This window comes from Phytophthora sojae (genome assembly GCF_000149755.1).
Source record: "Phytophthora sojae unplaced genomic scaffold PHYSOscaffold_2, whole genome shotgun sequence".
Classification (NCBI taxonomy): Eukaryota; Oomycota; class Peronosporomycetes; order Peronosporales; family Peronosporaceae; genus Phytophthora; species Phytophthora sojae.
Window position 1 is genome coordinate 429,954 of NW_009258116.1, and position 13,157 is coordinate 443,110.

The 13,157-nt window shown below is 51.5% G+C and overlaps 4 protein-coding genes across 4 annotated transcripts; 3 read left to right on the forward strand and 1 right to left on the reverse strand.

Annotated features, from left to right (window-relative positions):
• Window positions 1–98: 98 nt before the first annotated feature.
• PHYSODRAFT_295534 (hypothetical protein) lies at window positions 99–2,106 on the forward strand (the record flags this gene model as incomplete). Its single annotated transcript, XM_009519915.1, has 4 exons — window positions 99–482; window positions 550–698; window positions 819–1,487; window positions 1,560–2,106. The coding sequence occupies 4 exons, from the start codon at window positions 99–101 to the stop codon at window positions 2,104–2,106; spliced, it is 1,749 nt and encodes a 582-aa protein (XP_009518210.1).
• Window positions 2,107–2,984: 878 nt separating this feature from the next.
• On the forward strand, window positions 2,985–3,434 carry PHYSODRAFT_487709 (hypothetical protein; the record flags this gene model as incomplete). The annotated part of the gene is made up of 1 exon (XM_009519916.1): window positions 2,985–3,434. A coding segment is annotated over one exon (450 nt), but the record flags the coding sequence as incomplete, so codon positions are not given.
• Window positions 3,435–3,596: 162 nt separating this feature from the next.
• PHYSODRAFT_295536 (hypothetical protein) lies at window positions 3,597–6,147 on the reverse strand (the record flags this gene model as incomplete). The annotated part of the gene is made up of 5 exons (XM_009519917.1): window positions 3,597–3,665; window positions 3,707–4,304; window positions 4,379–4,447; window positions 4,508–5,232; window positions 5,497–6,147. The coding sequence occupies 5 exons, from the start codon at window positions 6,145–6,147 to the stop codon at window positions 3,597–3,599; spliced, it is 2,112 nt and encodes a 703-aa protein (XP_009518212.1).
• A 2,620-nt stretch (window positions 6,148–8,767) lies between these two features.
• PHYSODRAFT_481648 (hypothetical protein) lies at window positions 8,768–9,094 on the forward strand (the record flags this gene model as incomplete). Its single annotated transcript, XM_009519918.1, has 1 exon — window positions 8,768–9,094. A coding segment is annotated over one exon (327 nt), but the record flags the coding sequence as incomplete, so codon positions are not given.
• Window positions 9,095–13,157: the final 4,063 nt, after the last annotated feature.

The following is a 13,157-nucleotide window of genomic DNA, read 5'->3' on the forward strand; positions in this document are numbered from 1 at the left end:
GGAGCTCCTCGAAGCGCCAAAACTCTGGCCCGAAGTCACTTGAGTCCGCTGGGGTCCGTCACGGACTGCAGTCCGTCCTCCTGCTAGTGCTGATCGCGATGGCGGTCTGCGTCTGCTTCGGGTGGACACTCTGGCTCATCCTGCTGAACGTCGCGCCCGACGACACTGTGAACCGCGTCATGAACACGGAGACGTTTGACTACGGGTCCTTCTGGCTCATGGTAAACCCCTCGGAGGCCCTGGTGGCGGTGGCCACGGTCGGCATGTCCGTCGTTGCGCTCGGGTATCTCGGCGTTCTGGTCAAGGTGGTGACCCGCTTTCATCGACGAAAGAACGCGTTCTTGATCCACCAAGCGAGCAGCAAAAGGGGGAGGGCTCAGAGTGACACGAGTGATAGACACCTGAGCAGTAAAATGGCTATTACAACGAAGAAATTCGCAAAATCGCTCATTCAGGACGAGAGCCCAGCGCGTAAACGTATCGTACGTCCCAATTCCTTTTTTTATGTTTTTTTCTTAAACCACGCTCACTCTCTCCTTTGTTTTGCAGAAATTGTTGATGAAGTTTGGCGATCTGGCGCTTGAAACGCTGCTACTGTATCAAATGCTAGAAGCCGGCTCACCCTTGGTTCTTATCGGCATTTTTACGTTCATCGCCGCATCCAACGCCCTCGCTTGTGCGGCAATGATGTTCGTACCGTACGAACGCGCGCCACTGGCCGAGACTTTCATCGACATCTTGTCTGTATCCTGAAAACCTCATGTATTGCCCATGCCTAGGCTTTGATCTAACCTTTTCTACTTACCTTTTTTGCTTAGGTTTGACTTTTTGATCATTATCGGCTGCCCCATGCTCGTGGTGGTCTACTGCCTCTCGGCCTTCACCTTTGACCACGCCAAGTTCGCCATCAATCTGGAGGTTTTCCCTGCCGGGTGGTTCGAGCAGGGAGCAAACGTCATCGCAGACGCGGAGCAGACCGCAGTCATCTACGAGAGTCTCAAGTCGCTGCGGATCATGACGGCGCTCAGCTTCTTCACGCGCATCGGCGTCAATATCACGCTCTGCCTCCGACTTTGGCAGGTTGTGGACCTCATCCACAACCCCAACAAGCAGCACAGTAGCGTGTACCCGAAGCGCCACCGATTGGGAGCAGCGTTCCTCGTCATTTACGCTGCAATGCTCGTGATTTTCGTGGAGGAGAGCGTCCGAACGTCGTCGCTAGCGTGCCGCCCACACCCGGAATGTGTTGTGAGCGCTCGTCGCTGGACGATTCTCGAAGACGGATCGTTGTCCCAGTGTCCATGCTTAATGCTGATCGACCGAGACATCGCGCCGAAAACTTATGCTGACTGGGAGAACCCAGTCAATGTGACGAATAAAGTTGCTCAGCTGGCGGTAAAAGGAGAGCTACAGACCGTTCAGCTGACTAACCGATACTTGGCTGTTTTTCCAGAGGAGCTGCGACGCTGCAAGAACTTGAGGCACCTGTATGACCCCAATGGTTTGGGGGGGGGGACGTTGTTTTGAATGTTCTAACTAGTTTTGTTATGCTGACGCAGATCTTTAGAGTACACGCACACGCAAACGTTCCCGTCGTGGATGAAGGAGTTCAGCAAGCTCGAGTTTATGTGGGTTTGGTGCTTTCTCAAGATCTCAAAATATGTGTTGAGTACGCTAATGATTTTATGGTATATTAGACACGTCGATAGCAAGTTTACCAGTCCGATGGTAGCACTACCCGACGACATGTTCGAGGACATGTCGTCTCTGACCTTCATCCACTTCGCTGCGTTCATCCCGATGGCAAAGCTGCCGTCCTTTGATGGCCTCACTAACCTCAAGTCGCTCACATTGGCTGTCTTCCTCTTGCTCGACGAAGTCCCGTCCTTCGACAAGCTCGAAAATCTCGAGCGTCTGGTGCTGGCGTCGATGCCAGGCATGAACAGCTTGCCGGATGTATCCCATGCTGGAGGGCCCACCCACTCCGGAACTCATGGCGCCCTGCAATGGGACCATGTGGAAGCAGTGCGACTGTTGAAGCGATGTGCTACAACGCCCGATTCATGGGCATCGCCTGCACGACGAATGTTTATCCGATCGAGATGAGACGTCGACAAATCGCACGGGGCGTTGGTGATCCCTGCGACCCTGACGTTGAGGCGTGGCTGGGCTGCAACGCGAGCTGAATACTGTGCGCTACAATTGCACATGCATTTTTAAAAACCAAATGATATACAAACAAAATGTGACTGCGGTAAAGCTTCAGTTGCGAAAGAATTCGGCTTTGGCTGTCGTTTAAACGTAGCGATTGGGATTTGATTCGAATCATTCGAAGAATCGCTCAAATAACTTCCCCACCAGCAAGTTGAATTCGATCACTCCTCCACAACCACTATAGCGATACATTACACTTTAGCCAAAAGGCACAGAGGAAGCTACAGTAGCCCAGTTTGATTTCTATCTATGTACGAAATAATCAACCCCGCTCTTAATCTTGATGGCTGCGGTTTGCTTGGTAACTCTGCCTGTAGCCCGGACCTACCACACACTGCTGTTACACTTTATGATTGCGATGGGCCTGGAATATACAGTGCGAACAAGTATAGCGTCCGACCTCGCAATTCAAATCAACGGGCAAGCGAATTATAGCGTTACCCAAACAATACTAGCTGACCCTTCCTACACTTTATCCTGCTGTCAACGCAGCGCACTAGTATCGATGATTTTCATACATGTTTGTAACATATCCTCCCTCCAACCGATCCAACGTTTGATCCTAAAGATATAATACAGTTCTATTTGCTGTCCCTCAACTACTCGGACAAGGGGCGTTCTCGTTCTGGAACCACTGCGCCAAGTACAAGAGCTCGGAAACTCACTATTCATTTTTCCTCCTCAAGAGAACAAGCGACAACAATGAAGTTCATCTTCCAGATTCTGACGACGGCGGTGCTGGCGGCCACAGGAGCTGCTGACCTGCTGAACTGAGCGAGATCTTTGGCGGCCCTCACGGCGACAAGTACTCCGACCTGGACGTCGTAATGCCCGCACAACAGGTCAAGTCCATCACAATCCGCTCTGGCGAGCGCGTGAACGGCGTGGGCCTCGTGATGACGGACTTCTGGCGGGACGACCACACCCTGTACCACGGCGGCTATGGCGGCGACAACGAGACCCTCTCTCTGAGCGCGGGCGAGCACGTCACCGAGATTGAGGCGCACTGGGACGAGTATCGCAGCCACACGCGCATCTTCTACATCAAGTTCACCACCGACAAGGGCAACAAGATCGAAGGAGGCACCCCCGTTCTGGACTCGGCCAACATTGGAAAGGAGACCGCGCCCGACGGCTACCAGCTCGGTGGCTTTGTCGGTTATGCCGGCAAGGAGCTCGACATGGTTCAGGCCATTTGGGCGGACCAGAGATCCTGGTAGATTTCGAGCACGTCTGCTTCGACATAGCAGCCAGCCACTTCATCAGCGATAAGTGATTTGTTTCTGCCTGAATAAGTTGCATTTAGGAATACATGGGTAATGGACTAGAAAAAAAGATAACCCGTCACGATCCACAATCTTTTATTTTGTTTATCTAGTGAATCAACTATCCTTGCACCCAAGCCAAGCCTCCTCCTTCGGATCGCACGGATCGCCCACCCCTTGTGCGATCTGTCGCCGCCGCATTTCAATTGGAAATCGATTTGTAGTACAAGCAATTGCCATGAATCGCGCGTTGTAGCACATCGACTCGACGTTGTCCACTGTAGGGCACTGCTTCCACATTGTGCCATTGCACGGGGCCATGAGGTCAGGTCTTCGAGAACTCCAGGCTGGAGGACGGGACCACACGTGGTGGCGTCGAACTTCTCAACAGCCGCGAGAGTCGCCGCTGAGGCGCGTTTATCCGTACAGGAGACGACTGGACTCCCCCACAGTGGATGAACCCCACAGTTGGGGTTGGCAAGGTCGCATTGGCCGAGAAAGCCATTGCAGCACCAGGCACCACGATCCGATACTGCGAACGACTTGAGGTTCTTGATCTGGGAGAAGTCGGGTACGCTATCGATTGCAGTTACGCACGATAGTACAATCCTCTCGAGGTTCTGAAGGTGGTCGAATGACGGGACTTCTTCGAGAAAGAGGAAGACAGCCAATGTGAGCGACTTCAGGTTAGTGAGGCCATCAAAGGACGGCAGCTTTGCCATCGGGATGAACGCAGCGAAGTGGATGAAGGTCAGAGCCGACATGTCCTCGAACATATCGTCGGGTAAAACCACCATCGGACTCGTGAACTTGCTCTCCACGTGCCTAAATCATCAATCAATATATTTTAAACATCAAAACTCAAGGATAATCTGACCAACTTGTCGGCATAAACTTACAAGTATTCGAGCTTGGTGAACTCCTTCACCCACATCGGGAACGTCTGAGTGTGCGTATACTCTAGCGACCTAGAAGATAAAAGCAAAATCAGTCATCTCAACGAAGATGAATCCAAAACAAGTGTAGACCGTACAGATGCCTCAAGATTCTTGCAGCCACGTAGCTCATCAGGAAGGACGGGTAAATAGCGGTTCGTCAATTGAATCGTCTGTAGCTCGCCCATAGTAGCAAGCTGTGCCACTTTGTCCGTCACGTTCCTTGGGCTCTCCCACTCCGCGTAAGTCTTTGGTGCGGTATCGCGATCGATCAGCATCAGACACGGGCACTGGGTCAGCGACTCATCCTCCAGAATCGTCCATCGTCTTGCCTTGACTACACACTCGGGGTGCGGCTCGCAGGCCAACGCAGACGTCCTCATACTTTCCTCCACGAAAACAATCAGCAACGCAGCGTAAATGAGGAGAACAATAGCTCCGAACCGATGGCGCTTCGGGTACACGCTGGTACACCGCTTCTTCGGATCGTGGATGAGGTCCACCACTTTCCACAGCCGAATGCACAAAGTGAGGTTAACTCCAATTCGAGTGAAGAAACTGAGCGCCGTCATAATACGAAGCGACTTGAGACTCTCGTAAATAACTGCTGTCTGCTCCGCGTCTGCGATCACACTCGCTCCCTGCTCGAACCAACCGGCCGGGAAAACCTTGAGATTGATGGGGAATTGAGCTCGGTTGAAGGTGAAGCTGGAGAGACAGTAGAAGACAACGAGCATGGGGCACCCGACGATAATGAGGAAGTCGAATCTACACGCACAATAAATGGTTAACGCCTGGTAGAGCGACTTGTACCAAACCTACCACGAAACTTACAGAATGTCGATCAGAATTTCAGCAACGTTCATGAGGTACAAACATCATCGCTGCACAAGCGAGTGCATTCATAACGACAATGAACGTGAAGACCACAATGAGCGGTGGGGGGGATCCCGCGTCCAGCATTTGATACAGGAGGAGCGTCTCCAGCGCCAAGTCGACAAATTTCATCAACAAATTCTACAAAATACAACAAATTGTGAGAGGAGTTCCCAACATCGGGAATGTAAGCAAATGAGACGTACGGTAATTTTCCGTGTCGGGCTGTCCTCGTGGGTAAGTGACACGGCCAACCTCGCAGCTGAAGAAGCCAATCGACTTCGTCTACTCGAATCTGCCGCGTCGTTCAGAGCCTTCTCCACCTTGTCTCTCAAGGACCGGTTGGTCACTCGGTGGACCAGATAGCTCTGTCTCGAGCGTCGAATACACGGGAGCATCTTGACCAGAACGCCCACGTACCCCAGCGCTACAACGGACAGACCGAAGGTCTCCACCCCCACCATCGCCTTCGAGGGGTCCACCAAAAGCCAGAACGAGCCGTAGTCGAAGTTTTCCGTATTCATGACGCGGTTCACCGTGTCGTTCGGAGCAACGTTCAGCAGGATGAGCCAGAGCGTCCACCCCAAGCTAGTGCAACCCGATACGGCGATCAAGATGAGAAAGAAAATGCTTTGTGGCGTGTGCGGCTGAGTGGCACGCTGGGTGGTTACCGGTCTGTGGGGGCTCGCTTTGGTATTAGGACTCTTCTTCGCAGCTTGCGCCTCCGTGGGGTAAACTTTCGTCTGCGAGGCTGCTGCAGCGTTGCTCGCAGGAGGTTTGCGATGCAAGTTCCCGTCGAAGACTTCGCGTCCGTCGTCTTCCTCGGTTGGGAGGTAGGTGAATGCAGGGGACTGCATCACGCCGCTCGCCTGACTTCAGTACGAGGCTGGCTGGGCTGGGCCCTCAAATAAAGTCCATCAACCGCGTCTTATGAAGATTGATTCAGGCTGCCTGCTTCTTGTCCAGAGACCTATTGATAGCGTTGCAAAACAAAAGAGAAACGACCCTGAGGAAGCAAAAGAAAGCAGGGTTGTTTCATTAGCTGGGTTGACACACGCTCTTCCGTGGTCCTTCCCAGCGCTCAGTTAGGGTAATGCGACCGGTTACCGGCCACCTAAGGGAAAATTGATGTAACTTAGCAAATACTTCTCTGGCCCACATAAGAAACAACACTTCGGTTTTCTGGACATAACTTTTTACAAAAAAATCGTTTGGTGACTCGCAATACCTCGACCGAAAGCTGCGCATTTGCTCCGTTTCACGCTATGATTTAAAAAAATCTAGCAGCAGAAAGAAAAGAGAAACAGCCATTTATCTGAAGTCTGTTTTAGGCAACATTAGGTTTTTTAGCGAGGTGCCGTCAAAAATTAGCGATATTAGAAAATAACATATCACCGTAATCGCGAGTGACTGCTTTACCCTTACCAGCCGAGCGCCGCCGCTACGCGGCGGTAAGTTTAGGTTAGTCGTAGTAGTGAGGGCCGCCCACCTCCACTTCGCTCCGGTGGGCTGTTTTCCAGTCAAATGTCATTAATTTGGATTGTATGCACGTAAGAAGGTGTTTGTATGTTGGGAGTACTCTTAGTATGGTTAAAAGTGGCTGGTATCAGCTTCATCACGTCAGTGTTACCATAAGTAGATGCACTTGCAAGATAATATATTTTCTATCGCATGGTACTGTGTTGTAAACCATGTCCAACATCGTCGCAGGTATTCAACCCAAACTACAAAGTATCTGCATTTAGGACAGCTCGTGTTTAGTGTGCTCTCATAAGTCTGTATACGTGTTATTTTACCAAGTGTATCACTCTGCCATGGTTTCTGTTAGTTGGTCCAAGAGTATAGCCTTTACATTCTGTATCAAGGCTATAAGCCTAAATAACAATTCACGCTTCGCAATACCTCTCCTTAGCATATCGTTAGTGCTTCGTTCTTATTAAAACATCGTGAACATATACATATCGGGATCGTTTCGGCATTTATATGATCCATAAATGTATTCAACTTCGGGCTGCGATAATGTGGCCTCATCAAAACTTATTTTTATTTAAGTATTAGTCTAAGCGGAGTACATAAGCACATTAGCGCACCACCTGCACCACAGCCGCTAAGACATTGAAAGTAACAACTTTGCATTTCGTATCTATGAAGTATACGTTGCACTATCCAAGTTCCGTTTCCAGCGTTTAGCATACAGGTAGAGCGCGTCCAAGGTTATCTATCATAGAACTCCAGCTCATTGAATGTCAGCGTCTACTATTCAGATCTCATTATACTACATACCGACACATAACATAAGCTATCGATGCATGAACCACTTTTAGCCTTTAGCCTGTATCCCGATCTCCAATGCTATACAGAGAACGGAAGGGAGTTCAGGTTCAGCATGGCGCGGTAGAAAGAATAAATACCAGCGTAGTGTAAGTAACCTAAATACACACACATGAACCCCTTTTTGCAATAGCATATACTTCGAAGGATGTTTATCACGTTGAGAGCCAAGTACGCGGTAGTTGTAGTTAGTTTGTCCCTGTAGTTTTACTATAGTGAAATAAGCTCGGCTCCTTGTTAATACTTAACCACCTTCAGCTCACCTTGCGCTACATGTACTCGCACTGCTACCACTTACAACGTTGCTGCTATCACTTACTACGTGCTCCTATCACTTTCTGCGTGCTGCTATCGCTAACTATACGTGCATGCCGCTCACTACGTGCTGCTAGCGCTTAACTATGCGCTCCTATCGCTGACTACGTGCTGCTATAACTAACTATGCGCTGCTATGGCTTACAATGTGTTTATATGAACCAACCTCGCTACCTTACTATTATACTTAGTAGTAGGGCAGGCCCAGCTACCTATCGCTTTGCTATAACGCGGTGATCCGAACGGGGGTGATCTCATCGCCCCCGTTCCGCTCGCCTCGTCGGCTCGCTGCACTACTCGCAGTGTTATTAGTTAATAGTATTGGGCAGGCCCTGCGGTCCCGCTGGATCGCAAGGGGGGGGTCTGCCTTCGCTACGCTCGGCAGCTAATCGAACTTAGTGGGAATCGTACTTAGCGAATAAGCGTGACGATTTCTGTGACCGACGGACAGCGACGCTCTGATTGATTCTTAGTGTCGATGTTGTAGCGCCTGTTGGAGACGAGTTGGAACAGACCTCCTTTATTCCGGCACTTGAAGTTTATGTATGGCAATGTGCCTATTTGAAGATTTTTCGAGTGCCGAAATAAGCGACCGTTCAAAATCGCAGAATTCAAGCAGTGAACAAACGAGAAGCTAAAGCCAAGCGACTCTAAGAAGCCCCCCTCGCGTAAAACCCCGTTCTAAGACGCTCACAGCTGTAGTACGGACTCGAGGTCGTAGCGTGTGACGCTGGGGGAGCGGCTTGCTCGGTCCGCTGCCTGTTTTGCCGATATTTTGGTAGAGAGGAAGCATCCAAGGGCAGACGAAAGCGTACTTAAAATATCAAGTACTACAAGGCTCCTTTCCGACCCCAGAACTACATCGAGCACAATACTTCCGCGCACTCAGCTAAGTGGGGAGAATACACAGGTCTCAGGGACGCAGAGAAGGCTGTATTTTTTGCTGATCTCACTTCTCGAAGCAACCAATTGGTAGCTTATTTTGACACAGAGAGTGCTGTGTTGCGGTTTTCTTTTCCAGAGTTGATTGTGACTGAGCTGATTGGAAAGGTATTTTTCAATGCTGAAGATGAAGATGATGATATGACTGTTGCGAGGGCTCTTCGTGCTTTCGGCTCGGTAGTGGATGGGGTCTACACTGAAGGGAGCACTCGTTGATCCTGCACGGGTTGCCCCTTGTAGTGGTACCTCGCACCTGGTGTATTGCAGAATGAGTTAGGTTGGATGATGCTAGGATGTCTGTGCTAGGCTAATATGCATCGGTAGTTTCGTGTTGTGTAGCTGGAGGGGTCGTTGTGGTCGTCGCAGGCCGTTATCGTCGCCACTGCACTCATCGCAGGTGGCGCCAGCTCTTGCGATCTCCAACAGTCCTCCTCGACCATGATGATCCGATTCTACAGCTTCGTGAAAATGTCGGCCTTCATCTCAGTCGTAGGGCAATAGGTCACGCTGACCTCCTTCTTGCGAATGGCGTCGCGTATGAAGTGGAATTTTATGTTGATGTGCTTCATGCGTGCAGTCGTCACGTCGTTCTCCATGTTCTTGATCGCGCTCTGGTCGTCAATGTACAAGTCGATATTATCATCTTTGCCGTGCAGCTCAAGTTCATTCAGGAGCTGCTTCACCCACAAGCAGTCCTGCACTGCCGTCGCCCCAGCGATGTACTCAGCCTCGGCTGTAGAGAGGGGGACCGTAGATTGTTTCTTGCTGTACCACGAAATGGGCATGGCGTTGATGGTGAGCAGTCCTCCTGAAGTCGACTTTGCGTCCTTGCCCCCGGCCCAATCTGCATCGCTGAAGATGGCTGCCTCAATAGTGTGTCGGGGTGCCTGCGGCCGGGGAAAGTGCAACCTCAACTCGTGCGAGCCGCGCAAGTAGCGCAGGATACGTTTGACTGCAGTCCAATGAGTCGACGTAGGCGTTGAGACGAAACGCGCCAGGAAGTTCACAGGCATCGTGATGTCTGGTCGAGTGCAGTTGCTAATCCATAGTAGTGACCCAATAGTCTCCCGCATGATGCTAGTGTCGTAGAAGGGCTCGCTGTCCTCTCCGTTCAGGTCCCGAGTTGACTCCATCGGCGTAGTCACGGGGCGGCTATTCTCCATGCCGCACTTTGCCAGCAAACCGTCAATATTGGCTGTCTGGTGGAGGTAGATGCCGCAGTCGCTCTGCTCAATGTTAATTCCCAAGCACTTCTTGGCTGGACCCATGTCCTTGATCTGAAATTGGTCGGCGAGCTTCTGCATCGTCCAGTCGGAATCGCCCTCACGCTGGCTGACGACCACCACATCATCGACGTAGAGGCCCAGTACAGTTAGCTTGCCTTCACGCCAACGAAAATACAAGCACGGGTCGAGTTGGCTCCTCCTGAAGCCAAGTTCCAGTAAGTAGCGGTGTATAGTGTCGTTCCACAACTTGCCGCTCTGTTTAAGGCCGTAGAGACTCTTTCGCAGCAGTAGGCATTTGCCCTTGGGTAATTGGAGTCCGACAGGGGCGCGCATGTAGATGGGTCGATCGAGGTCTGCTCGCAGGTATGCGTTAGGAACATCTCCTTGTCGAATGACGGCATGCCACTGAGATGCGAGGGCCACAATGAACCGCAGGCTCGCGATCTCGAGCACGGGCGCAAACGTCTCTGCGAAGTCAATGCCAAACTTTTGAGTGAAGCCGCGCGCTACCAGCCGCGCTTTGAACCGTTCCAATTCGCCTTTGTAGTCAAACTTGAGCTTGAACACCCATTTTGCACTTATCAGATTTCCATCAGTAGGAATGTCCACAATTTCCCAGGTAGCGTTCTTCGATATTGCTCGAAGCTCTTCTTCGATTACTCCTGCCAATACGGGCTGTTCATTGCCTCCTCCACAGTTACTGGCTCCTTGATCCCGTCACGCTCTAGTAGTACCGCAAAGGCAGTACCCTCCTTGAGTACGATAGTGAGCAGGACAGATGCCGGAGTGGCGAACTCTTCGAGAAAAGATTGGGGCAGCCGAAAGTCATCGCGTGGTAGTGCTCGTGTACCTCGATTCAGGCCAAAGATGCGCTGGATGGCACGCGACGTAAGTTGATGCTGCTCTGCAGGGCTACCAGCCCGTGCTTCCTCACCATTAGCGTCATGTGGGGTGTTGGTTTCGTACTGTTGATCGCCAGCATCCTCCTCCTCGCCGCTATTGTCTGCGTCGATGGCGTCCATGTATCGCCCCACGACTTACGAGTCCAGACGGTCAACGTTCCGGATGTGTGTTGTAGAAATAACACGTTTGGTTCGCGGGATGAGAACACGGTACGCTTTCTTCTTGAAGTCGATGCCAATAAAAACTCCTCTTTCAGCGCGCTTTTTCGCTGATCGCTTCGTTGCATGAGCGATGTGGCTCGTACACTTCGAGCCGAATTTGAGGATGTGCGAGACACTGGGTCGTTTTCCGGAGAGGGCCTCAATGGGAGACGCATGGTCGGCGTTCGCTCGAGTCGGCAGATAGTTGCGAATGTAGCTCGCATACAGAACAGCATCGCCCCAAAATCGCTGTGGCAATGCCGAGGCCCAGAGCATCGCTCGGGCGGAATCCATGACAGTCCGGTGAAAACGCTCTGCTTTTCGGTTTGATGATGACATGCCCGCCTCCGTTTCTTGGTGGAGAATACCCCGGTTGCGGAGGAAGCGGCCGAGTCTGGTGCTGCGAAATTCACCACCACCGTCTGAGCGAATCATCTTCACCTTGGTGTCGTATTGTCGCTCAAATTCGCTAACAAAGTCCTCCAAATGCCCTTCCGCGTCGCTCTTTTTGCGGAGCAAGTAGACGCGATTGTAGTTCGTAGCGTGGTCTACAATGGTCAAAATGTGTTTGTGACCGAGCCGATCCGGGGTCATGTCCGTCTTCAGGTCAACGCACAAGGTAGCGTCCGGTTCGTCCGTTGGGGCAGATGTAGAAGTATCCTGCTTGTTCTTCGCGCGTCGAGCTTGTTTCGCTTCAGCGCAGTTCATGCAGAAATCCACCTTCCGATTAGAGGCAACCATGCCTTCAACGAGGTTTTTGTCAATCATGCGTACCAGATCCTGGTAGTTCACGTGCCTCAGGCGTTCATGCCACTGCTGAAGCGTAGAGGTCGTCATTGCTGCGAAGGAGGCCGCGCCTTGCTCGATTCCAACAGACCAAAGCCCAGTCGAGGCTGAATTACCCACTTCGGCAACAATCTTGCCCGTCTTGTTCGTAATTGTACACTGCTCCTCCCCAACGGTGCAGGTGTAGCCTCGAGCGGTGCGTTGAGCCACTGAAATCAGGTTGCGGTCAATACCTTTTGCGAAGTACACGTTTTCTAGCAGGACAGTACGAGGCACTCCTTCTGCCATCGTCGTGATGACAGTCTTTCCCTTCTCAGTAGCGGCGACAAGATCTCCATTCGCCACTCGCACCGACAGGAATGCTGGCTCTATCGCGAAAAGTTGGTCACGGTCGATGCAAAGGTGGTGAGTTGCTCCCGAATCCACTGTCCAAACATTTCCTCTCGTGGCAGAAGCGCCGCGCTCGGCACCGTCGGCAGCGACCCAGACATAGCCTTCATCATCAGAATCTCTAGATGTGTCGTCATCATCAGCAGCGGCTACGTTCGCACTTCCTCTGGTGGCTAGTTGTTTTGCCTGTTCCACGAGTGGACACGTGAAAATCTTGTGACCAGGCTTCCCGCACACATGGCAATGTATTTCACCACGATGACCAGCGGCGGCAAAGGCTTGGCCGTTATTTTGCTGCTGCGGACGTCGATCCGAGTTGTCGTTGTTGTTTCGCTGGTTACGCCAATGCTGATCATCATTGTGGCGATTTCCGCTGCGGTGACCATGTGAATTCGGGTTCCGGCGGTCAGCATGACGGTTTTTGCGTTCATCTCGCTTCGCACCACATCTGCGCCCGTCACCTTTCAGCTTGTATAGCAGTCGCTTCATGCGATCGGTTTCCGCAACGTAATCGCTTGCGTCGTCGGGCACTGAAGACAACAGCGTGGGCGCTAACTCGGGGCATGCATTGTTTCCGAACACCTCCATGACCATCTTTGTCTGATCACCTTCCATGAGGCTCTCGATGAAGTTCAAGTATTCCAGGTAGTCATGCCACGTATCGCCTTCACGCTTGTTATACTGCATCTTCGTGCTGAGTTCGAGTTGGCTTAGTTTACAGCCAAACTCTGCACGCATCGCGCGCTTCACATCTGAGTACGGCATGCTGTCACC